This window comes from Pholis gunnellus (assembly GCF_910591455.1).
Source record: "Pholis gunnellus genome assembly, chromosome: 7".
Taxonomy (NCBI): domain Eukaryota; kingdom Metazoa; phylum Chordata; class Actinopteri; order Perciformes; family Pholidae; genus Pholis; species Pholis gunnellus.
This window is the reverse complement of record NC_136533.1, coordinates 27,206,556-27,232,473: the sequence shown is the minus strand read 5'-3', so window position 1 is coordinate 27,232,473 and position 25,918 is coordinate 27,206,556. Positions and strand designations below refer to the sequence as shown.

Below are 25,918 nucleotides of genomic sequence, written 5' to 3'. Positions count from 1 at the left end.
GGGTGGACACTGTCTGTAAGATCTCATAGTGCACTTCAATACAAAACCTAGCGACTGATAAAATGCAGTATTTACGTGGCTTTTAGACGTAGTTTGGTTTTACACAAAACTAAATGATACTACGACAAAAAGCCTCAAAAACCGATTCAGGGCCACGAAAAACTCCAACAAGCTCGACCTTGGAATGAGCATTATATTACAATAATGCACACACGGTATAAACTCACTATGTCATATGCGATCCAAATAGCATACACCAGTAGAGTGAACTATAGCTAAGCATAGCAGGGCTGGTATACTGTATATATATATATATATTAATATATCCATCAAGCATCTCCAGGTGGTTGGTCAAACCAGTGAACAGACAACTTAGTTTACTTGCTGCCTGTCAGGGAGTCGGAGCCAGTGTGTGTGTGTGTGTGTGTGTGTGTGTGTTTGCCCGCTCCATTATTACCACTGCCCGTGTTTTAAAGAGACACCCTGCCGTTTCACAAAGCCGCCTCAAATCGTCTTTCACGGCCCTCACAGGGGATAAAGCACCAGGGCAGCACAGACCCACTCGGAGGCCGATGTCCTCACAAAACTGTGTTTCAATCTTTTATCTAATTCATCCATTCAGCTACGCGCCGTTTGCCAGGCAGCCAACCAAAGCACAGATCTTCGCTGTTGTTTCAAGAAACGCAATGAAAGAGAAAAGTTAACATCTATGTCACATTTGTAGAAGACTTATCCTTCATGCCCTTTCTCCTATTTACAGTATATGTTCTAATGATATTCTGCACGCCACATGTCCTGATGCAGATAGTCATGTTGTCATACTGTCATGCAGTATACATCATGTTTAAAGTTAACACAGTACTGCAAAAATAGTCTTGGTGGTGTTACCGTTCTGGTCACCTTCATTGGCACCCTTGAATTTTTTGCACAACCTGTACAATATCTTAAGAGATAAAGTGAAATGTACCACATTTGTATCTTGAGAATATTTGAGTCGGATGTCCAAAGTAAAAACATTATTCTTCAACTTGCATGTAGTAATTTCAAAGAAGAAATATAAAAATGAAATGGCCAATAATAAAGTCACCCTTCGTTAATATTTGGTTGCACACCCTTTGGCATCTACAAGTTTCTTGCAACTGTCAGCTGGTAGTTTTTCCCACTCTTCCTTTGCCAATTGTTCAAGCTCTTGAAGGTTTGCTGGATTTGTTTCCCCAGCGGCAGATTTCAGATCCCTCCAAATATTTTCAATGGGATTGAGATCAGGAGTCATTGTTGGCCTGTTTAAACCAGTCCATTTTTGCTTTGGGTCTTTATTGTGCTATGGAACCCGTGATCTTCGACCCAAACCAAGTTTTCTTACGCTGGGTACTACTTTCGCTCTGAAAACCCTTGGTAATCCTCTGATTTTATGATTCCTCTGATACAGTCAAGGCCTCCACTACCAGAGGCAACAAAGCAGCCCCACAACATTATGGATCCTCGACCATGCTTAACTGTAGGGTGTTCTTTGCCTTATAAGCTTCATTTGGTCTAAAAACTGGTCTGCATTGCCAAAAAGCTATATTTTGGCTTCGTCTGTCTACAGAACATTTGTCCAGAAGGATTGTGATTAGTCCAGGTATTCTTTTCTTTTCTTTTTAGCAGTAGGGTCTTCCTTGGCCTTGACCCATAAAGCCCTTTTTGGTTTAGTGTGCCGCGTTTGGTCCCTGCTAAAACCATGAGTCCAGATTGTTTCAGGTCAGCATCCAACTCTTGGACATTTTACGTGCCATTTGTTTCACAGTTCGCACCAACCTTCTCCGACTCCTTTTTTGATTTTTTTACAGCTATTGTTTCATTTGCTGTTCTGTACCAAACATGAGTATCTATAGACCGAAGCTGTTTTTTCACTAGATATTCTTCATGATATACTTTCAGTGGTGCCATTAATGATGACCAGAAATCGATGTTAAACCCTTAACCTCTTGGCAGAATTCTGTAACCGTTTTCTGCTACAATTCATTGTAAGCTGAGCTCAAGATGATGTTTGGAATCAGATGTTCTTCACATATGTCTTTATTATGGAGGCGCTGAGTGTTATGTAAATACTGTGTAAGTATCAAAACACTCAATCCATGGAAAAATAGACAATATTAAGAAACTGTGCCCGTAAATGAGAACTTTACCATGTGTAGACCATTTCGCAGTCTAAGGTGCCATCCACATGTTGCGTCTAAAGGTTATTTCGATTGGAAGAAGAATTTCTCTGAGTCACAGCTTCCCAGGTCTGGGTTTGAACCGTGGATGATTTAAGAGAACTGGATACAGGAAGAATGCCAAGCTTTGAAACCAATTTGACATATTAGCTGAACTGTATAATTACAACATCCAGGTTCGTCACATGAGGGCCCAAAAAGACCATTTCCCATGGACTAACATTGTGTAAATCTGCGGATAATATTTTTTCAACTGTTGTGGCAGAAATGAAGAGAAGAGACGTAGTTGTTGGAGTAGCAACCAGCAGACATCGTTTTATTCTTGTGTACACAAGGACAGTTCACAACGAATCCCAAGAGTCAGAATTCTTACATATGACTTTTATACCCGAGACCCAAACCTGACACCACATCTCACCAATCAAATCTCATTGACTGAACCAATACAAAACATATCTGGTCCTCTCATTGTGTCATGCCCTCCTTCTCCAGACCGAGTCAGACACTTTTTGCAGGTCAAATGATGTTTGTGTGTACTTTTCTGGGATATGTTTTGTTGATCTTTTAAACATGTTTATACAAGCTAAGATCAAAGTACCAAATTATATGAGGTCTCGTAAGGTTATTCTACAACACAACTTCTTAGTATGTCCCAAATGTTGGCCAGCAGTGCTAGCTGCTGTTGATGCTATCGATCTTCACGTAACGCTTTCTCGGTGGTATCTGCGGCTCCTGTTTGACCAGATGCGACAACCATCCAGAAAGGTAAGATAATGTCCACCCTCCCCGGCTTCCGTCCGGTCCAAGGACTGGATTTCGGAGCAGAGGGTCTCGTTCTCCCTGGTCTTCAGCTGTAGCAGAACTTGGAGCGTGTCCACCTGATCACGGAGCTCGTTCTTGACCTAGGCTCAGCTCCAGGATCTGACATAGCAGAGCGGAATTTTCCTGGCAGACCAGCTTGTTCTGAACCTGGCCTGGAACTTTTCCTCTGTGATGTTGAGGTGGCGGCTCAGCAACCCCGTTTCACCGTGATGGGGCGCCTGTTTCATTTGCAACGTTCCCTCAGCTTTTGTACCAGCTCTTTGTGATCAAGCCGTTGCTGCTCCATCTCTCAGGCCCTCAGCTGCAGCTGCACTCGCAGATATTTTTCCCTTTGGAGGTTCAATTTGTGCTTCTCATTTTCCCGTTGCAGGGTATCGTATTTTTGCCTCGTGGCCTCCGTGTCAGCCTTCAGTGCGGTCCAGGCTTTGGGTCCTGTGGTACAGTCTTGAACTGCAGCTTCATGGAGCCTCTTTTCAAGTTTGATTGTTTTTTCGTACCCATCCATCAGTTTCAGCGCCAGTTTATCTTGCTCCCTCATGTTCTGACGCAGAGCAGCATTTTCTGGCTTCAAGACATCTTTCTGCTTTTTCTCCTTCGAAAGTATTTTCTCCAAGTGCTGGATTTTAAGTTTCAAATCCCTGCTGTTTTGTGTGGATCAACTTGTCGCACTCCTCTCTTATGTTGGGCATCACCTTCTTTTGGTGAAGCTCGTTCTCTGCCTCTGAGGGCTTCACCTGCTGGACACTCAAGTTTTGTGCAGATAGGAGCTTTGTGTTGAGCTTCTAAATGTTTTATCTCAGAGCTTCAGCATGCTGCCTCATGGCCTCTTTTTCTTCCTTTATTTCTTTGTATTTTTATTAAAAGACTTTCAATTCTTTGACAGTCTCTTTAAGCTGCTGGGAGAGAAGTTGTCGGCTCATGGCTTCTTTTTCTTCCATCAGTACATTAAACTTTTCATTAAATGCATTTCCATCTTGAAGCTTTGAGTTGAGCCCCTGAATCCGATCTTTAAGAGCTACTATTTGTTGACTCATGGCCTCCCTGTCTGCCTTGTTTTTCTTTTTCTGGTTGTTGGACCAATGTCTGGTACTCGCGGTGCAGGATCCCGTTGTCCTGTTGGAGCTCCTTCGAGCATCATTCTCTGCGGTCAGAACTCCTTAATACCAGTCAGTAACAGCACCTAGATGTGCTGTGAAGACCTTTTAAATTGTCATACTAGTTACAGTGCAGAAATACTCGTAATAACTTTGATTAAATGTTGTCAGGTCTCCCCTGTTAAGATGTTCTGATTAAATCCGATTATATTGTGAGCACGATTTCTATGGAAAGAGAATGCGGCATAAAAACTAATTAAATTAAGTACAAATATATAAAGGTAGATTGTCCATAATTATCTAAACAGTTATTTTGACAAAAAGAAACAGTACGTTTTATTTTACAGTGCTTGAATTTACAGGATGTTCATGTTGTCTAAATTTACAGCACGGTTCTGTATTGGGTTGTGATTTCTATACCCGCAGTGAGTTTGGTTATGGTGCATATGTATTTTTTTTATATTTTCTTCATTTGTTTCTGTTTTGTCTATCTGTTTTCTCTAGTTGCCGTGCATTGAGCTCTGGAGCCACCAAATTAAAGTCCTGCATTCTAAATTGTATGAACAGAAAAATGTAATAAAGTACCAATATAGAAAGTTTATTAATTGATTGCATTCATGCGGAAGTACATTTTACTCTTCAGATGAATATAGTATAAAAAGTACAATATTCCCCTCTGAAAGTAAAAATACCATAAAATGGAAACACTTAAGTAAAGTACAACTGCCTCAAAATTATATTTAAATACCGTACTTGAGTAAATGTAACTGGTTGGTATGTCTAAGTTGGTGTTGTAGAGACATTAAGCTGGACGGTTACAGAAACAAGACACAGCCAAGAAGACTAGCTATTGAATCAAGGTGCAGGGCCTTAAGCAGGGGAAATTCCACCATATACACCTCCCTGAGTTCCACCTCACACACACACACACACACACACACACACACACACACACACACACACACACACACACACACACACACACACTCACAATCAGTTACCATATGGTTCAGCAGTGTGATTGAATGGCGCTACACACAGTCAATCTGCATAATCACAACAAAGCAGTCGTTTTTTGTGTGTGTGTGTGTGTGCACATCAGTCAAAGCGGCTAACACTCTCAAACACATTCATGCACACACACACACACACTCCTTTTTAGAAAGGGGTGGCTGGGGGTGGGTGCGGTATCTTCACAGGGTTTTTTTCCACAGAGGAGGGGGAGGGGTGGGAGGTTCCAGAGGGGGAGTCAGATTTCTTTAAAAAAGACTTGAAAACATAGAGGGAGAAAGAGAGAGAGGGTGGGGGGAGAGCATTCCTCCAGTGTTCTTGGACAAAGTCTTCGGTCTGGCTCATTTATCATTCTCTCTCTTCTTTCTTTCAAAAGGTAAAAAGCTGGGCGCTGTTCAGTTTTTCGGCTGCTTGGCAGGCTCGCTTTGCACACGCCACTCCTACAGTAAATAATATGACATGTTACAGATATTCATACTATCAGGTGACACTCAAAAACCCAAACATGTTCAATTGATTATAATGCAAGACCAAGAAAAGAAACAACGAAAAGTCACATTTCAGAACCATCAAAAGCACCTTTGATTAAATGATAAAATAGTTGCCGTTTCTTTTTCTTTCAAACAATTAATAAATTATTTGTTGCAGCTAAAAAAAAAGAAAAAGTCACTATAGTCAACAGTAATTTTCTTTTAAACATTTCAGGTGTCTGTGTGACATTTTATTCTTTCAGCTGTTAATATACCCAACTCTGTTTCATCTATCATCTCCCACACAAACTAACTTAATGGACAGATTTGTAAAGTCAAGTTCAAGTGAGGCCAAAGTTAAATTGTCAGAATGCGTGAGCACTCTTCAATCTGATTAGAATAAGCCATGTTGCTTGTAACTTGTCATAACATAGGATTAACCACGTTAACAAATATAAAATGAATATTTGTTCTTAGGATAAAAACAACACTTCATCACGGGAGTCACGTAACGTCACCTTCATTAGTTGCAAATGAAAAAGTAACACCGCGTCCTAACAGCAAGCTGTGTACCTATCAGCTCCAGATCCGACTGGAGACAGAAGCATTTAAAAGATGGGTCGAGTAGTACTTGCTGTCTTCCGCCGTTTGTACTTAAATTTAGACATTTTATACAGTGATATTTACTGGGAATGACTTGAATAATGTAGCCAACAGCAAGTAGGAAATGTTTAGGTGATCTCCCTCCACCCAGCTGCCTCCTTATTTAGGTTGTTGAATCTATATAGTGTCGTAAATTCGCAGCGACATGGACGTAATGCGCTTGTCCTGGCCCTGACAAGTTTGGAACCCAATGCAGGAGCCACAAGAGCCACAAACCTGCAACCTGAACGAGTTCCATGCACAGCAAAGATGACACAAGTAGCCTCGTTGATCGTGTCACTCCAGACATTGTCGGGGAGTTTTGTAAGCCATTTTGAATTCAGCCAGAAACACTAATGAAACCAATAGAACCAAATCAAATGCAATCTTCTGAATGCTCGTGTTCCTTAACCCCACCTCGACAATGTCAGTGTGTTCAAAGATCAGCAATTCATTTAATAAACAAAAGAATGGCCAAAACAACAAAGAAGTTACCGTCAACTTCCAGTGAATGTACAGTATGTGATTGAGATGCAAACACGGCTACAGATCTTAAGGTGGGCATCCTGAGCCATCATACGTGTGTCACAAACACTGAACAAAATCAGACTACACACACACACACACACACAGATAGAAAGACGCAGGCAGACATACAATAGAAATGTCTTCACACCCAGCAATTTCTTTTCAACGGGATAAAAACAAGGCTGAAACGTGAAAAAAAGCCCTTTGAGGTGGGTCCTTTTACCCTGACACACACACACACAAAGAGAGAGAGGGAGGGGGGAGAGAGAGAGAAAGAGAGAGAGAAAGACAGAGAGACAGAGAGAGAAGCCACCCCTTTTCAATTGGTGAGCATTCAGCCAGAAAGCTCAGGCATTCACTATTTTGCACTAGCGTTCACCCTTCTCCTCTCCGCCGCTGTGAAAATATGTTAGACTTGTCCAATTCTGCGGGCGCCACAACAACCACCAAATCGCAGCGACGACAACACTGAACAGACAAAAATCGGATACAAACGCTGAGGAGACAGAAATGGAAAGAGAATGGAATACTGATCAAAGAGAAGTAACAAGCTGAAAGTTGAAAAAAATAAAAACCACAAAAACAGAGAGAAGAAAAGAGCAGGAGACTGACTTCTGGTTTTTGTAATGTCCAAAACAAGAGACAGTTTATGATATTGACAGAATTAATGGAGGACACCTGCTTTAAAGGAACTAGAGAAGTCGGGGAGAGGGGGGGAAGGGCAGCCAGAACAACAACCAAGCCCGGCCTCTTGGGTGTGGACACCTCCACTGTTGCTGCTTCCTCAGCTGAGTGACAAAATGTATCCAAATATCTACAGAGAGTTGGAAATATGTAGGTACTCTATTTTCAAGCTGACCAAGTGGTCTTTTCTTCAATGCCCCTCACGTACACATATAATAAATATAAATCACTCTCCTGTTGGTTGGTTCAGTTGTCCCATTCTCCTATCAGACCTACGCTACGTTTTAATGCCTTTGTTCTGGTCTGGTCCTGGTCACAGTTCAGTTCTTAAGGCCTAGCATCATGGACAGGGTTCCAGCTCTCTTCTACAGATCGTTTTCCAGGACAGATCACCCCATGCACTAATTCATCTCTTTGTTCTTATGAGTTATATTGACCATTTCTGTCTGAACAACACTAACACAAATATTAGCCTACAATTTTGACAAATCCAGACTGAACTTTAAATACCTAAATGTACAGAAGTCAGAGAAAAGTTTGTTCTAATTATTAACGGTTACTGTCTCTTATCGGTCTGTGTCACCATACTTTAGCCGCTTAGTAGTAAGCTAATATTAAGAAGTGTGTTTAAGAAGACTATACACACCCACTGTGAGCTGCCGCTACAAAGGTTAAACATTTAATCTCATGTCATGGTCCATTTTACATTAATAATGCAGCATCACGATTGAAGAGGCAATGCTAGCAAAGTGAAAAAGTCCCGTTAGCCGGTGTTTTGGGCTCCCATTCATTGTCAATAAACCCGATTTCCAGGTAGTTATTATCCAAATCTCTCGACACACATTTGAAATCATTGCCCCTAGCTAAAGATGAATCACAAACCTTCAACCTTTTGCTGGCAAAACAAGCTCGTCAACTTTAGCGACTGAACCAAACGTGCTAACCAATTTTACATTATTCCACCACATCGGAAGATGTAAAGTCACGTGCTACCATGTGACGTGTTCCACAACATAACCAAAATACTACATAAACTACCATTTGAATGTTATTATGATCCTGAACAAGACTTCAAGCTCTGATAGATAGCCTTGTAGTTCATAATCAGCTAAAGGAAAATAGGAGAACGGTAAAATATTTGTAAAATCTTTTTTCTAGGACATTCTATTTTTTCTTCTCAAGTTCCATGTGTTTACAATGACTGGAAAGCCGGTCAACCGTTTTACATCCAGCACATTGACCTGCTTGACCGACTAAGTGACAAGATGACAGCTGGTAGCATGCAGTCATTTCTGAACATGCTCTTCCTTACAGTCACTCGCCAGACAGGAGTCATAGAAATAGCGTTACTTATCCAAGTAATGCCACACAGCCAGAATATCACCGTTTAGACATTGTCATAAGTCAGCCATCCATCATTCATGATATCTCCTTCAGGGATTTCTTGTCAGTCCAAAGGGTCAAGTGTTATTTAAAAAAAAAGATCATTATTTGATTTTTCTATTGCAGCCGCTAACTCATCTTCTTTGTTTCGTCTCACCAAGTTGGAAGCGATCATTCAAGATTCAAAAGTTCAATATTCAGCGACTTGACACTTTGCAGGATGTACAGTGTATCTGTCGCGAAATGTATGACCATACCAAACCGGACCAGACAGGCCGGATCACAACGGACCAGTAGAGACCGGGCCAGATGACAACAATCTTACACAATGGTGCGCAAGGGTGTCCAGCTATTGCATAACTCCACATTCCATTGGGTCACCATTAAAACACACATGCACGCACACACATCCAATTCATCCTCATGCCACCTCTGATTTCTCACGTTTCCTTTCGCTCTTTCAACGGTCTCCCAGCTGAGGGGGAGCTGGTGAAACCATACATAGACATTGTATGGACCGCCGGTGGACGTACCTCTATCTTGTCGGTCTTGGCGTCTCCCCAGTATAGCTTTCCTGCCGCGTAATCGATCGCCAGTCCGTTGGGCCAACCCAGAGAGCTGTTGAGCAGAACCAACCGCTCCGTTCCATCCAGGTGGGCCCGCTCGATCTTGGGATGCTCGCCCCAGTCGGTCCAGTACATGTAGCTGAAAGAGGTGGAGGCGATAAGACGAGTGGAGCTTACTTGCAGTCATTCAATCAGAAACATTTCCCATGTAGATTAGATGGAGTTTATACATTTCAGTTTAGGAATATTCTTATGCAGATGATGTGCATTTCCACCAACAGCTTTCTAATGAAAACGAGCCTTGATACCAGTAGAGTTTAATACGCTCTTTATTTCTGGATTTTTCTGTCATGTCCTGTAGTTTGTCCTGTAGTTTTTTGATGCATGAGATTGAACATGTTGTTGTTGATGTTGTTATTGTTGCTTGATAAGGCCAGGCATTATGCAGGGCTATAGCCGGTCTCTAAAATGTATCAAACTTTGGAATTCTAAATATTTTTTTGGTCTGTCATTTATTTCCCAACGTGAACATCTTACGTTTGTCTTTTCAACACTACTTGGACTCAGCTGTGTCTGCATGTGTGTGTCCACACTTCAATGTGACCTGTCTGATAGGGTAGTGATCAGATATATTTTGTGGTAAAAATCAAAGTAATTTTTGCATCTTACTCTTCCTCCCTGAAGTATTAGTAGACTTGTTTTTATTAAAGAATAGCCGCTAACAAAGCTCCACTAATTCAGTGATGAATATTTTCCTATGAATTTTTCCTAATAAAAGTCCCACGTTATTTCATTATTTAAAAGCTCTTATTTTGAACAAGCAAAACCAGGAAACCGTGTTTTTTCTCCTCTCTTCCATTTGCTAGTCTCTGGAGAGGAACTCCCGTGTGTGGGGGGGGAGACGATGGAGACCTACATTTGATAAATTGTCCGGATTGTATCCACATGCTGTGCACACCTCACTGACAAGCAAACTAAATGTGTGGTCCGATCGCAGAGCGTCCAGACTTACGTTAATGCGTGTCTGGCATGATCGGATGACAAAAGTCGCTTTAAAAAAACAAGTGGAACCACGGCCTGGATGCTGCAGCAAAGTCTCGTCCACATTAGCAATTATTTATTAGCATTTAGTTGGTCAGAATTTGGGCAATGATTTGTTTCTATTTTGGTCAAAATGAAATGTACTGAGCCTAAAAAGTATTTAACTACTGGTTCATTTTGAATTGTAGAGCGTTAACTCTCCCGAGATTGCCCCTCCCCCCCAAAAAATTCTGACAATTTGACCATACCGTCCTCAGTGATAGTTTCCGTCTTGCTGATACATACACAAATGCTAACACCTACCCATTCATGGGGTCCAGGACGATGGCTCTGGGTTCATCCAGGTTCTCAGATATCAAAATTTTCCGAGATGTTCCATTCAGCCTGGTGACCTGGAATGAAGCATGATACAATATTAAAATACAACATACTTGCAGTTAATTTGCAGTTAAATAGTTCAGATGGTTATAAACAGTTTGTTCACATCTGGCTGTTTTTTTTTCTTATTATGAATAGGGCCGAACAATTCATCTAAATTTTAGACTGCAATTTTCAATTTGTTTAAAGCAAGGGTTGGTAATGTTGTACAAAAATATTTTTTATTATATTTGTTGAAATTATCATTACATTCTGACAGCAATCAATAAATCAAATGCTCTGAGAAAAAAAGAATATTGTTTTTTTAATTTGGCCCGATTGGAAGGATTCGACGGCCTACCTGCGTGCACTCTTCACTGGAGTCTTCCACAAGATGCTAGCTTAACAGCTTTGAGTACTTACAGTAGCCATGTTGGTTGTTTACGTTCAGAGTGAAATATTTTGGGGGCGCGGCTTTTGTGGGAGGCCTGAAGAGATGGGCTGTCAGTGTTGTCGGCTTCGTTGCTAGCTTGAGCCCCTTTTGGAGCTAGCGCTGTTAGCTACTTTCATTTGAAAAGAGTTAGCGACACCGGGTTGGGTTTTTCTGTTGGATCATTTTTAATATCTAGCATATTCTTGCTGTTTTTTTGAAGATTACCAACCCAAGCTTTAAAGGAAAAAGTTGGGTCAAAATACCATTGTAAATGGAATATGTTGTGGAAATGAAAATGAGAATAATGATGTAAAAAATGATCATTCCCTCTAATAAGGCTAATCTTATCACAACAGTGAAAATAGTCGCAATTAGATTTTGTTATTGTTTATTATTTTTTTAACAGCTCAGCCATAATTGCGAATCACCCCATGATGGTTTTATTCTGTGTTAAGCTGCACAGGATAAACCAGTGAGGCCTGACTGGGACTGCATTCCTATTTATCAAGCAATAATAAAGTACACCACGACAGCAGTCAGTGTTGTAGAGATTCATTTTCAAGAAACTATTGCGACAAAGTACCTTGTTAGCAGTAGTTAGTAGTAGAACCCTAAGGTAAAGCTGTACCTCAATCCGGTCAGTGCCAGTGTCGGTCCAGTATAGGTTTCTGGCCACCCAGTCCACAGCTATACCGTCCGGGTGGTTGATCTCCGTGGTAACCAGCATCATGGCATTGCTGCCATCGATGTGGGATCGCCGGATGGCCCGAACCTCATCATCCGTCCAATAGACGTAACCCTCGACCGGGTCATAGTCTATTGCGATGGCATGGCGAATGTCATCAACCTGCATGAGCAGAGGAACAATGCCGAAGATGTGAGGGGGCAACGAGACCTGTGTCTGTGGTGTGTGTGTGTGTGTGTGGTGTGTGTGTGTGTGTGTGTGTGTGTGTTTACCTGGAGTACTATGTCAGTGAAGTCTGGCAGGTCCAATGAGATTCTCCTCAGGTCAGTCCGCCGAGCCAGCAGCAAAACCTGCTCTGCTCCTAAACAAACCAGACACGTTTCGTTGATTGATACGGGTCACAGGAGGGTTTGTGACAGACATAAGATACGTATTCCCCCCTTCCCTCTCACATAATCCGTAGTTCTCTCACAGCCCAACAGCTAACTAGCTAGTTAGCCCTACCACATCTGCCGGCATCAAAATTAGGAAGTCAGTGATAGTAAAGCTTGCCTCTTGCTTGATTCGATCAGCTGTCTAGGCCAACTGTGACATTGAAGAGCGGTGCGACTCTGCGTCTGGCTCTGAAAAGCTTTTTTCTATTATTAGAAAAACTTTTATGTGGGTTGAAAAAGCGACAAAAAAACGGCGAGAGGCCTTTCTAGCGGCGCATCTCGGTGTAATTGAGACCTAAAACAGTCCAAACATATTTGTAAATGGGAAAATATCTCTCCCAAATCCAAAAACTAGTCACTAAATCAGTCCCCTGTTTTATCATCTACAGAGCAGCTCCACACCTAATACTTTGAGACATCAGAAGTTAGATACTTCCTTCTCTGGTATTTGGCTTTGAGAGAGAGTAGCTCATTTCACAGATTGATTGAACTTTCCTCGGCCATGAAAATAAAATATTAGAATTCTTAATTAGGTAGTGTTCCCCTTTAAAATAACACAGTTTCCACAACATATTATATGGTTCAGCTTCTATACTGACAACTTTCCCCTTTATAGTATGTCTGCTAAAACTGTCCCAATGGACAAAAAACTCACTAACACCCACTAACATCTGGCTTTTGTCTTTAGTGGTAAAGGTTACAATCGGCATTCATTCCTAGAATAAATGACTCTGTAGTAGTCACTGTGGGTGGACATGTTCATTTTCTACCCCTTTCCAGTGTGATGCTATGTTACCCACGTTGGACTTAGTCTTGGTAAGTCTTTCCGCTGTTCCAACAATCACCAGCTCTGGTTTGGTCTAAATAAACCCTTAATTAAGCTACCAGACTCCATGTACTGTATATACTTGCTAACGCGCAAAGGATTTCTTCCATATACATGGGAACAGTGGTGATGCCGTTTTCTATGTCCATAAAGTTTGGGAAACGCAGGAGAAATATTTTTTTTTAAAGACTGACTTTTAGTTCCTAATTCAATGGCCATGTCTTTCAAACTCCACACTTTAAATGCAGGTTATAAAGTAGTCTTCGAGTCCAAGCCTAAATAACCCTGATGACATCAGTTGTCTGAACATTTTTCTCAGTGTGATGATGCTGAAATACCCATTGATGCTCAAATGACCCTTTGAAAATATAATTCTGTGCATTCAGTATACTGCACCTTGTAATGCAATGCACTCACTACAACCCCATCACAGACTACAGCCCATGCCATGGAGATGAACCAACACCTCTCAGAAAGATTATTTTGTACAATTGTACAATAGCCCCCCCCCCCCCTACAAGGAGCAATAGATAATGCAGGGCAAACCTTTAACAGCTTGGAAAGATATAATAAGGTCTGGGATCAGATAAACTATAATTCCCCTTGTGTGTACACTGCGGGTTGAGAAAAATGGTCTGGGTTTGGGTCGGTCTGTAGGAAAATTCCAAGAGGATCAACCTTTGAGAACCAACACAAATACCACATGATCTATATGGTCCAATGTAAATATCTATGAAAGTGGCATGAACGTACAAACGCTTCATAAAGTTTGATGAGATAACGATGAAATGATATGAAAACCAATGTTGTCAAAAGTAAGTAAATACAAAATAGAATTAAAAATCAGCGGGAAAGATCCTTCCCATTGATATTAATAAGGGATATTTACAGTTTATTTTTCCATCTTGAAACAAAATGAAGTGACATTTTGTTCAGTTATTTTTAAAGGTGCTCAAAACGATATTCAGAGCATATCTGTTGTCTCAACACGGCTCTCAACATGGTGACGGCTGAGCCGGCGGCTAGCAGCTTATGGTGATAACAGTGCTTATAAACTGGTACAGTATATCATGTCTAACAAGGTTTTGATATCAGACTGATGAGCCCTAATTAAATTGTTGACAGCTGTGCACTTTTTAACATTAGCTCAGTCCGACTAGAGGTCCTCACAATCCAAAACAGACCCATGGTAAACCTACTAACACCTGACGTGCATAAATAGTTTTTACAAATAGAAAGACCTGATCGGACGTGGGCACATCAGACCTTACTCAAGGATACTAGACCCAATCCAAAATGTGTTCAACCCAAACAGACCCTAAGAGCAGTGGTAGAAGATCCTTTACTTAAGTCAAAGTAAGTATCGATAAAAGATTTAAAAATACTCGCCTACAAGTAGCAGTATTCTAAGCTAAATATACTTAGTATCAGCCGTCAAAGCAGTGGTTATGCAATTAAAATGTCCCCTGTGACTGAAATATTAGTATATAACACATTATCAGATTGTTAAGCAGTAAGTTACTGTTGTAGCTGCTCAGGTTGTAGCTAGTTTTAACTACTTTATATCTAGTTAGCTCCAAAAAGTCACTAGCTAAATCTGAGGGGTCGAGAGTCAGTATCATTATGAACTTGATGAACAGCAGACATTTTTCCTCCCATTGGAGAAAAATTTTCATTTCTACAAAGCTTGTGTTATTAAAGTATAGATGTCAAGGCACCATCCAAGCAGACCCAAGTCTGAGTATGTGGTATCTGGATTAGAGCCAAACCCCACGGTCCAATAACAATCTGTTTCCAAACAAAACAAAGGTCTGCTTCGCAACGACTTTTCTCTAATCTTTGCTTCTATATTTATGCTAAAAGTAGGATAGTTGGACGTTTTTGCAATGTGAGAGTTTCAGGGGGGAAAATGTCTGTTTGGTGGAACAGCTAACAACTCATAGAGATCTGACACGTGGTTTAATCTTTAACAATTCAGAATATTTTATGGGCTTATGATGTGTTCTAAAAGCTTAATATGAAAAGTTAGTAGTAACTACAGCTGTGAAATAAATGTGGAAAGTACAACACTTCGTACCGATAGTGGAGTAGAAGTATAAAGTAGCATGAAATGTAAGTACTCAACAAAAGTAAGAGTTCCTCGAAATTGTACTTTAAGTAATGAAATGAAAAGCGCATTTTCGACCCTATTACATCACACCATATTGTGCCATATTTAACAATATATGCACAAAAAACCACAATCTCTTTGTATTTTATATCACAATCCAAATGACTTTTCTTCCTGTGAAACAAAATATTCTGTTTCCTCTGGGAATACATCACAGCACAGAAGCAAAAGGCGCTTTGACGTCCGTTTCACTGGGACTTCAAAGGTGCTACATTTGAAATTCAGAGCATATGTACGATTGATGCACTGCGCTCCCCATGTTAAGAGCCGTGAGCCATATCGCAGTGCATAGCGGAGGCTGTGAGCCGTATGAGCGCAGTGCATAGCGCCGGCTGTGAGCCGTATGAGCGCAGTGCATAGCGCCGGCTGTGAGACGTAGCGCAGTGCATAGCGCCGGCTGTGAGACGTAGCGCAGTGCATAGCGCCGGCTGTGAGACGTAGCGCAGTGCATAGCGCCGGCTGTGAGACGTAGCGCAGTGCATAGCGCCGGCTGTGAGCCGTATGAGCGCAGTGCATAGCTGTGAGGGATGCACTAAAAGGAACGCGCAGCAATGTCATGTTTACATAGCTAATAGTTGTTTGCTGCTATATTAATGCTCTGCATTTTGAATCTAGCACCTTTAGGTACAGCACTGGAATAAACATACTTAGTTACTTTCCACCCCTAAAGAGAGAGCACTACATATAACAATTACCGAGCAGCCTCGGTGGGAAAAAAAGCAGCAATATAGCCTAATAATAACAATAATAATAATAACGGCCTCACACACAAATAAAGTCATAGACACCAATTCCAAAAACATCTGTCTGTCTGTCTGTGGTGAAAAAGATTTGAAGCATGAGCCAAGCTCTTCTGTTCATCCCTTTCCTTGCTCCAGGAAACAAAGGGCTCTGCTGTCCTGAGGGATCCTCACTGTGTTTTAGCTGTTGGTTTCGGATTGAACAGCCAATCTCCCCTCATGGGAGACAATTAACGGTTTTTCTTCTGTCTCTCACACCTCTGACTCTGAAGAGCTCCCATTTAAAGCAGTTCAAAGTCTCTCTCTCTCTCTCTCGCTCTCTCTCTCTCTCTCGTCTCACATTTAAGGCCGATTCACCTGAATCTCAGAGACAAAGCCGCGACTGTATAGAGATTTAAATTAGGTGTAACATTTTATAAAAATCTACAAAGAGGATAAATTATCTGTAGTTAAATTGTGCCCTCATTATACACTACATAGCACATAATTGCCAATATCTAAAATAATGTCAAATAGCTCAGATATTTAAAAAACACATAGTTCTACAAATCATGTAAATCTTTCTCTGTATCTCGTTCCAGCTGTAATTTCACAACCAATCAGAATCTGGCATCTCTCAGCCTTGGCACCAATCGGATTTGAGATTGAAAGTTGTTCCGTCGTTACCTAAATGACTGAGGCGAGGGGGGAGGGGAGTAAATAATGGGAAAGAATGAAAAGGGAAGGAGGGAAAGCATCTGTGATTCCACTCTTCTCTTCACTCAACTTCATTCTGAGACACTTAAAGACCTCTGACAAACAGTCTCTCACTCACTCTCACTCACTCTCTCACACACACACACACGCTCTGCTGCCAGCGTAATAACAAACGGCTTCAATTTAACCAGCCAAGCAAAACAAATTAGAAGCACGGACACAAAGACACACACACACACACACACACACACACACACACACACACACACGGACTGCAGGCTGACACAATAGAGCATTGTAGTTTTTTATTGTTAACAGTGGCTAAATGATTGGTTGGCATGCTTCGTTCAAATTGAATACGTTCACATAACGCAGCCTAACCGACAGACGCGCTCCAGCACAGTGTTGTGTTTTTTGCAGAAGAAGGCTCTATTGTTTTAGCACCGTGGGAATCAACATAGCGGGCCGGTCAGTCAGTCAGTGCCCCACTCTGCTAGCAGAGAGGTCGTTCTTTACTTGTTCTCAAGCTGATGCGCTCTACGCTGGGACACGACAGTACACACGGCAGAAAATGGCCGCATACGAGATACTCTGTGAATCCACTGCGAGCTAGGGCTGCACCGTGCATCCTTTCAGCATCGGCAGGTCAGCAAATTAACTAAACACGTCGAGCTAGCGGTGTAAATCATCACGATACCATATCGTATTGAGTCTTTGGACAACGATACGATGCTTGTTGATAACACGTCATTTCCTTGGACACATTATAAAAAGGCAATTGTATTTGTATTTGATACAAATGTTGTATAATCCTGCAAAACCCAATTAAAAAATGTAAAAAGTCTGCCAGGATACAATTTCCATTCAGAGGCCTGCGATCAATATCCTCTGCCTATTTAACACAATCAGTTACATTAATATCAACTCACAAAAAGCAATTCAAGTATGATTTGACAATGTTAATACTGGGCTCTGTTGGCAGGAGGAAATGGGGACACAAGTCATTTCTTGGTAATTTCAAGGTAAAGGCCTTATTTTAAAGATGATATGTATCAATGTTTTCACTTAGCATTGATGATATTGGGTCGTCGATTATTGAAACGATACATCGATCCAGAACGATCTATCTTTACCCCCCTACGGCATTCTACAACTTATTTTCCGTGATAAAAAAAAAAGAAAGTCCCCCGACGAATCCACTGTTTCCCGTTAATCACCTATAAACTAGATAGGGGGGGGGGGGGGGGGGATCCTCTCCCTGGTCACCGGCTCTAGTATGTAGGCTTAAGAAGGGGGGAAAGCGGCTTGCAGCAAGCTTCACCGCACCCCATGCCCGGATCTCGTCACTTCCTGGGGCCGTGGACTTAGTGCTAACTGCGCCCTCTTTCCCTGCAGGGGTGGACGGGGCTCCCGGCGAGACTGTCAACCAGAACAGAGTGCCCTCAGTGCGAGGGGTTCGATGTCGGCAACCAACTGAACCATCTTGAAACACGGAGCCCACGTCTTGTTAACCACGCTTCGTAGGTGGGACTATTTTGCTGTGTCAGTGTGATTACATTGTTTACTTGAGCACAAAATTGTTCTTAATAGCGTCTTAATTTTGCTCTCTCTGTCTTTTCCAGTAATTTGGGTTTCAATAGAATGTGTCAAATCTGACTTCAGCATCTTATCAAATCCTTTTGGGGTTTCAACAACTATAAGTCAATCAGGTTGAAAAGAACTCTTCTCTTAGGGATTGCCAGTGGCTGTTTCATTAGTAGTCGTACTGATGTAAATAGGATCCATACCTGGTTTGCATGTCTTTCCATCTGGTTTCAGCTGGACTCCCGTGGGACAGGCACAGCTGTAGAAGGGCTGGACTGGAGAGAGTAGGCAGAGATGACTACAGCCACCGTTGTCGTCACTGCAGGGAGTCTGGACTGCAGTGACGTCGACACAGAAAGAGAGAGAAAGAAGAAGAGACAAGAGATGGAGAAGATATGATTAGCTTCATGCATGGGTGCTGTACTGTGTATTAAACATAAACCCAATATTTGACTTACTGTAAGGCTGCCGATGGGACTCCAGGACCTGGATGTCCATGGGAGAGTAGATCCCACTGAGGATCTCTCTGGTTTTGTCTCCGCTGTGTTTGTTACAGGCGTGGATGGAGCGGGTCTGCCAGTCGGTCCAGTACAAGGTCTCCTCAGACAGTGTTAGTGCAAAAGGATGGGTCAGGGTGCCCTCCACCACTGTTTCACTGCAGGACACAATGAAAGAGTCTTGAGAATCAGAGGGCGGTTTGTGTTTTGTGTAGAGAATCCTATTACAAAATGCTACTTGTCTGCCATGGATTATTAACTTTAATGGCTCTTAAATTACGTCACCATGAGAGACGTATATATTCCTTAATCATTCAGATGCACATGGTTGTGAACAAACCGTCTTCACGATTTTGAAGACCAGAAAGAGTTGTCAGCTTAATCCACAAAAATTGCAATTTGCGCTTAAGTTAGTTGTAAGACAAGGCAGCATTACCCCGTCAAAGCCAGTAGCAGAATTATGCAGAGCAACCCGATCAGCCGAAACGCAACCTCAGCTTTACCCCTCAACCCACCTCGGCTGGGTATCGTTTAAAATGGCTGGATAACGGTGCCAGTATGGGTCGCAATACCAACACCAAAATGAGGCTTTATCCAATACCTTAATACGGTTAGTCACGATATTCACAGATTATCAACTTATTGTATTATATATGGACATGACCTCGTTCATTTTTACATTATCATCTTATTGTCCGATATATGGACATAACCGTAATAATCTTTGCTGACCTCGATATTGTCCGTTGTGTTTACATGCGTCTATGTTTACATAAGACTGTCATCAATATATTAAATGGTAACTGGACTTGCATGACCACTAAAAGCGCTGTAGCCAACATGGTGCCAGAATAAACAGCAAGGTTTTCCTTCCTGGTTAGACTTGTGCATTGCACGTTTTTTTTGCAATGGCTGAATAAAAGGCACAATTTGGATTGTAATAGCATGTTTTAAAAATAAACAGGCTGTAAACATGTTTATTTCTGCTGTAAAGTTGGGCATTTTAACATGAGGGTCTATGGGGATTGACTCACTCTTGGAGCCAGCCTCAAGAAGCTATTTGAGGAACTTGCAGCAAAACAGCAATGTTACTGGTTGTGTGCTGGAAGAAAAACAGAGGCCTAAAAGTCTGAAGCCCCTCTATTCACCCCTAAACCGCAATGTTCATTAAACAACACAAAACAATGGTGTTGGAGAACAACAAACTCATCAGCAGTGAAGCTTAAATATAAGGGTCAAATGTGTCATGAGGGTGGCAGTATAGGAAAGCCATTAGGTCATTAAAATCACAAGAGTGTGTCCTCTTGGCAGAACATTTTGGCATGAGGGTGGTTTTCAAGAAAAGCTTTGAAAATAAAATAATTGAAATGTAAAGGCGTTACCCACTGGGGGTGCACACATTTGTTCGTTACAATTTATTATGATCTGATCATTAGATTTCTTGTGTAAAAGTGAAAGTTTGGCCTGATGGTGGCACAAGCAAAAAGGCCAGAGAACCAATAGTAATCACCCCTCTTGGACCGTGAATATCTCGACCACATTCCAGTGCAATGTGGACGGCAAGTATTATTAAAGCAACACATTTAGAAGATTTTGCAGCTTTGGAGAAGGTATTCCCTCTCAAACCTTAGGGCCAAACAATTACAAAGAGCGTGACGGCTGGAGAAGTGTGTTCTTTTCTAAAAACACACTTTAGAAATCACTTACAGGAAAATGCACTCGCACAAACTCACTTAGGCGCCGGATCAAAGGAGGCTTGTATTTAGGATATCAACACACCAGAAACTGGCTTTCATCAATCATCATTTTTAGTCCTGTGTGTGTGTGTGTGTGTGTGTGTGTGTGTGTGTGTGTGTGTGTCTGTGTGTGTGTGTGTGTGTGTGTGTGTGTGTGTGTGTGTGTGTGTGTGTGTTGTAAAAGCAGAGGAGGCTGCCAGCAGTGGTTAAGAAAAAAAAGAAGAAAGAACAAATTTAACCAACTCCAGATTTCAAAGCTCTGTTCAGCTTTTGCATGTGTGTGTGTGTGCAAATTAATTGGAAAACAGGCAAATAATTGTATTACTCAAGCTGTCAGGAATATTCACATTAAAGCCTCCCCCTCTAACAGAGCTGCACATGTCTTTACTGTGACACAAATATCCTATCGTCTTAACATACCTACACATGAGTGCTGTGGTTATGTAACAACACGGTGTTGTGCAGCATCGAGCAATAAAAGAGGTAGCTAGTAGGGGTGGGGGAAAAAATCGATTCAGCATAGTATCGCGATATTTTGCGTGGCGATATTGTATCCATACACGGAAGCCAAGTATCGATCTTTTATTATATAAAAAAATAAAATCAATTGCTTTTTCAGTCCACTAGAGGGTGCTGAGTTGTTTTCTGGTGAGGTCAGCCCTCTGCTGACCTCACTAGAAAACAACATGACATGGGTCAGCGTGATTGGTAGGAAGTTGGTCAAAACAAAGAGAGACATCGGAGAAAGAAATCAGAAATGCGCTGTCTGCATTTGAATCAGAAGTCTGGACTTATTTGGATTTTTATTTAACAAGGAAGGCCGTCGCTGCGTTTTTTCACCGACACAGCTGTGCCCAAGCTCTACAGAGAAGTGCAGCTTAAAGTGGAGGAATCTTTTGAGTACAGCAGAAAGAGTTGCATTAACTTGCGATGCGTGGACTGGAAGTGCAGTGGATTCCTATGTGACTATAACAGCATATTATCTCACAGAGGACTGGCGACTGCTGTCTCTCGTTCTCCAAACTAGAGCAGTACATGTAAGTCACACCGGGGCAAACATGACAGACCTCCTGCAAAATGCAGCATAAGAATGGGGGATTGCCGACAAAAACCTGGTGGTTGTAACCGACAACGCTTCTAACGTGGGCGTTGCCGTTCAGTTAGCGGGATTCCTGCATGTGAAGTGTTTCGCTCACCCGCTCAATCTGGCCTCACAACGGGCGTTAAATCTGCCAACAGCAGCCAGGCTCATGGGGAGAGTGCGGTGCATAACTGGCTCTCTGCCCTCGACGTCCACGCATCGCAAGTTATACTGAGTTATATAACTCTTATATTGTACTTATAGAAGTTATAGACACGTTTGCATTCAGTTAAGTTGGATGATGTAGACTGTAATACAAACAGTTCAGTTTGTCAGGTGCAACATTTATGATGTTTTTATGACAGTGTTGGTCAGTCTGTCTGCTTGACAATCACATTTTGCTGCAATAGAAATGATTGACGTGAGATGAACAGACTGAAAACTTTATCTTATTAGATAAAACATGTTGACACAGTTTACCTTTGGGGACATCATTTGCGGTTGAAAAAAAAAAAATCGCAATATATGTTATCGCAATACTCAGCATATCGTAGTATCGTGATAATATCGTATCGTGACCTAAGTATCATGATAATGTCGTATCGCGGGATCTCTGGTGATTCCCACCCCTAGTAGCTAGTGGATGTAGTGATAGCAGTGATAGTGTGAACAAAGTCGCTGGCTGAGAATACCCCATTTTTCCAACAGCGTGAATACATTTCCACAGAATTTTGGTTTAATCCAACATCTACGCCGTGTTGTCACAACTGTGTAAGTTAGCTGCAGGTAACATTACGCTACACTGGCAGTAGTTTCCAAGAGCAGTGTTCTTTTCTACGCTGTGTCAAGTTATCACATTATACTAATTTACTCTCTACGCTTAGTAACATTTACATTTACTCAAATTAAGATCTTTATGAAGTTGGTAGTGCACCTCTGAATTTTTGTAACTTGGTGCGCGACCAACGGTCACAATAGCAACGGTACACATAAAAATTGCAACATTTTGAATGGGAATGTCTGCTTCTACTCTTTTTTTAATCTCTATGGCTAAAACGAAGCGTTTCAGACAGAGTGAATACATGTTTATTCAGAGTTAAAACATGTAAACACGTTCTATGAGTAACCCAAAATACGAGTATGAACCTGGAAATGAGCATGATAGGTGTCCTTTAAATAATGAGCTAAAATAAGAGTGTCGGGGGCTCTGCTTTAATCTCATGCTGATTGAACATGTCGGTCTCATGTCTGAACCTTTTCACTTTTACCTAAAAGTCACAATCTTATTAGGTCGGATCTGGAACGTTCTGAAACAGAGCGAACGATAAGATGTGGAGAAAGAAGGCTGATGGGCGGACTAAAGGAGAGAAGGCCAGATTGAGCTGTGAGAGAGTGTGTGTGGTGCTGTGTGTGTGTGTTTTTACTGGGGCCTCCATACCACAGCTCTGTTTGTGTTGGACAACTCTCTCATACTCTCTCTATTTTTCTTTCACTCTGTCTGTGCAGCTATTTTTCTCTTCCCCTCCTCCCTTTTCTCTGTTGGGAAGAAGTTGAACGGGGCGAAAAACTCAGAAGAATTTCCTGCTGATCGTTCAAGTTTTAGTAGGGGATCTCGAAATTGAATTTGAACTGTAACGTTTGTGCATTTTATTCCCACCTAATCAAACAGACAATGTAAGTTTGTCGGTAAACCTGAGACGACAGAAAATGACTCTACTTCTCTCTTGATTTATTCTCTCAGTAAACATTGTAAACATGAGTTTATGGTCTCAATCTCTAGTTTCAAGTCTTCTTCAATACAGCATGATGTTCATTTAGAGTCAGACAGACCATAAAGCGGAGTATGCTTTAGGGCGGGCTTACTGTGATTGACAGGCCGCTGCTGCTACCAGAGACGTATCCGGTGTCTCCACGTCACTCCTCCACATTCCAAATATGATCACTTCCGTTCATCGGTTGCAAAAAAAGCCAAGATGGCAACGGCGAGATCGACAAACTCAAGGCCTCAAAACATCAGTCCACAAACCAATGGGTGACGTCACGATGACTACGTCCACCTCTTATATACAGTCTATGGACTGGATCAAATAGGGGAGTGTGGGCTTACCGGTGTGGTGACGATACCCTCGGAACGCAACACAAATTATTCATAAGTGGAAGAATTACTCCTGCCGAGCTCAACAGTGATCTGTTGTTCACATTGTAGGGTTCATCCCCATCAGGTTATTTAGCGCCTCGATACAGCGTGCACGTGGCAACTGTCGGAAAGCATCAATAAGAGGAATCAATAGTCACAGAGGCATGCGATTCCAAGAAGGAAAATGAGATGTTGATAATGAGTGACCGCCAAGTCTTAATTCATCTTCAAAGAACTGTTTTCTTTGCATTATGCACTGACAAGAGTTTTTGAGGAACACGCCATGAAGGGAGTGAAGTCGAACCAAGTTCATACAGTCAACTCAAGTAGTTTAAGGTAAACAAAAACAAAAAAGTAAAGACGCTCCCCCTCTGTTTTGCCAGAGCTTTGCTGCTCTCTGCAAATATATCTGCTAGCATCATTATTGCTACAGCATCGCCCCTGCACTCTGGTTCTGGTCGTCTGGGGGAAGATATTTCATATCATCTGTTTCTGGCTTTAGTGTATGCTGCAGGAAAGGGATGAGGCCTGAAGCCAACTCTACAGCCAGGCTATAGTCTCATGTCATTACACTTTTCTCTCTGTGTTGTTTAACTGAACCGTATCTGTAGAAATCCCCTCCTCTCCCTTAATGTAAGTTTGTTTATGATTACAGGTATTTACGTTTAAGTGTAGCTTATTCAAATTAGCTTTTTCTTTAGAATATTTGTCTGAATTCACACAAAAAGGAGCCGTACCGTGCCGATCCGTCCAGGTTAGCTCTGTGGATGAAGCTGAGTTTGGCGTCTGCCCAGTACAGCTTCTGCTCCACCAGGTCTATGGTCAGACCGTTGGGCCAGTAGATGTCCTCCACCACTATGACTTTCCTGAGAAGAGACAGAAGGCCATGATCGTACAACTGCTGCTTTCACTTTGTTGCGTTCTTGTAGAACTTGGTACTGCTTCTGCACATCTGGCTGCACTGAAGGATACTGTACTCTACAAACATGACTGTGGCTACAGAAGGTGTGCTTAAGGGTCATGCAGTTCTATAGTACCTGTTGCTGCCATCCATTCCAGCACGCTCTATCCTGGGCTCCTCCCCCCAGTCTGTCCAGTACATGTAGCTGTAGGGAAAGAAATATGTCAATGAAACAAACTGCATTTAGCCATTTAGAGGTGAGTATAACCCTGCTTACATACGTTTGTGCTGGCTTGGTTCGACTCGGTTGGATAAACATTTCAATAAATCAAATGTTTGCTGCTCACTCTTCCTCCCTGCAGTATTAGTAGACTTGTTTTATCGACGAATAGCCGCTAACAAAGCTCCACTACTTTGCCGATAAACACGTTTAATTTCCTACAAATTCTTCACAAGAAACGTCCTCTGTTATTTTGCTATCCAAACGCTTTGATTATGAAGCAGCAACAATCAGTAAGTGTTGGGTTTTTTGTAGGAGACAAACTGAACTTCAGACCACAGAGATTCAGAGAGAAGCTGCAGAAGAGCTGAGAGCTGAGAGCTAAACGTCTGTCTCTCTGGTCTCCTGCACAGGTATTAGTAGAGTCGCCCAATACACAGTTTGGCCCGACCCCGGAGATGGGCCGACACTGGTGCGACTCGATGCGTTAATACTGGTAATGGAAAAATACCAGCGTGGCATGGTTGGGCTCGGGGCGACCACAAGTGCCAAAGGAAAAGCTCCTTAAACAGTGCACTGATCTCTGATGAGTCAGTGATGGACAGCTCCTCACTCTCCTGCCTTCTGCTCCTCATAGCTGTTTGATGAAGGGATGCAAAACTAATTATTATCATCGACTCATAAGAAATATGATCATCGATTATTGTTGTGTAATAATAAACTTTTATTTATAGAGCACTTTTCAAAGCTCAAAGTGCTTCACAGACAAAAAGCAACACATGTAAACAAGGTCAATAGACAATACATTTCATTAGTGTGTGTGTGTGTGTGTGTGTGTTAGATTTGTTTTATTCTCACGTTTTATCCTCACTACATTTTAATCCAATGTGTAGTAAACGTGCTGAACAAGAACATGAGGAATAAGTTGTTGTTGTAACCTGATTCCTTCCTCGTGTGAGAGAGTCATGCTAACCCAAAATCG

General features: G+C 41.8%; 1 protein-coding gene across 2 annotated transcripts in view; it reads right to left on the bottom strand.

Annotated features, from left to right (window-relative positions):
* Nucleotides 1-25,918, bottom strand: part of lrp5 (low density lipoprotein receptor-related protein 5) — an 80,823-nt gene that overhangs the window by 35,342 nt on the left and 19,563 nt on the right. For both annotated transcript variants that reach the window (XM_079163535.1, XM_079163536.1), the window contains exons 4-11: nucleotides 24,853-24,921; nucleotides 24,553-24,681; nucleotides 18,823-19,019; nucleotides 18,568-18,699; nucleotides 12,187-12,275; nucleotides 11,858-12,076; nucleotides 10,743-10,831; nucleotides 9,366-9,537 (exon numbers count right to left, since the gene is read on the bottom strand). In XM_079163535.1, the coding sequence (XP_079019661.1) occupies nucleotides 9,366-9,537; nucleotides 10,743-10,831; nucleotides 11,858-12,076; nucleotides 12,187-12,275; nucleotides 18,568-18,699; nucleotides 18,823-19,019; nucleotides 24,553-24,681; nucleotides 24,853-24,921 (1,096 nt within the window). The remainder of the gene's footprint in view (nucleotides 1-9,365; nucleotides 9,538-10,742; nucleotides 10,832-11,857; nucleotides 12,077-12,186; nucleotides 12,276-18,567; nucleotides 18,700-18,822; nucleotides 19,020-24,552; nucleotides 24,682-24,852; nucleotides 24,922-25,918) is intronic.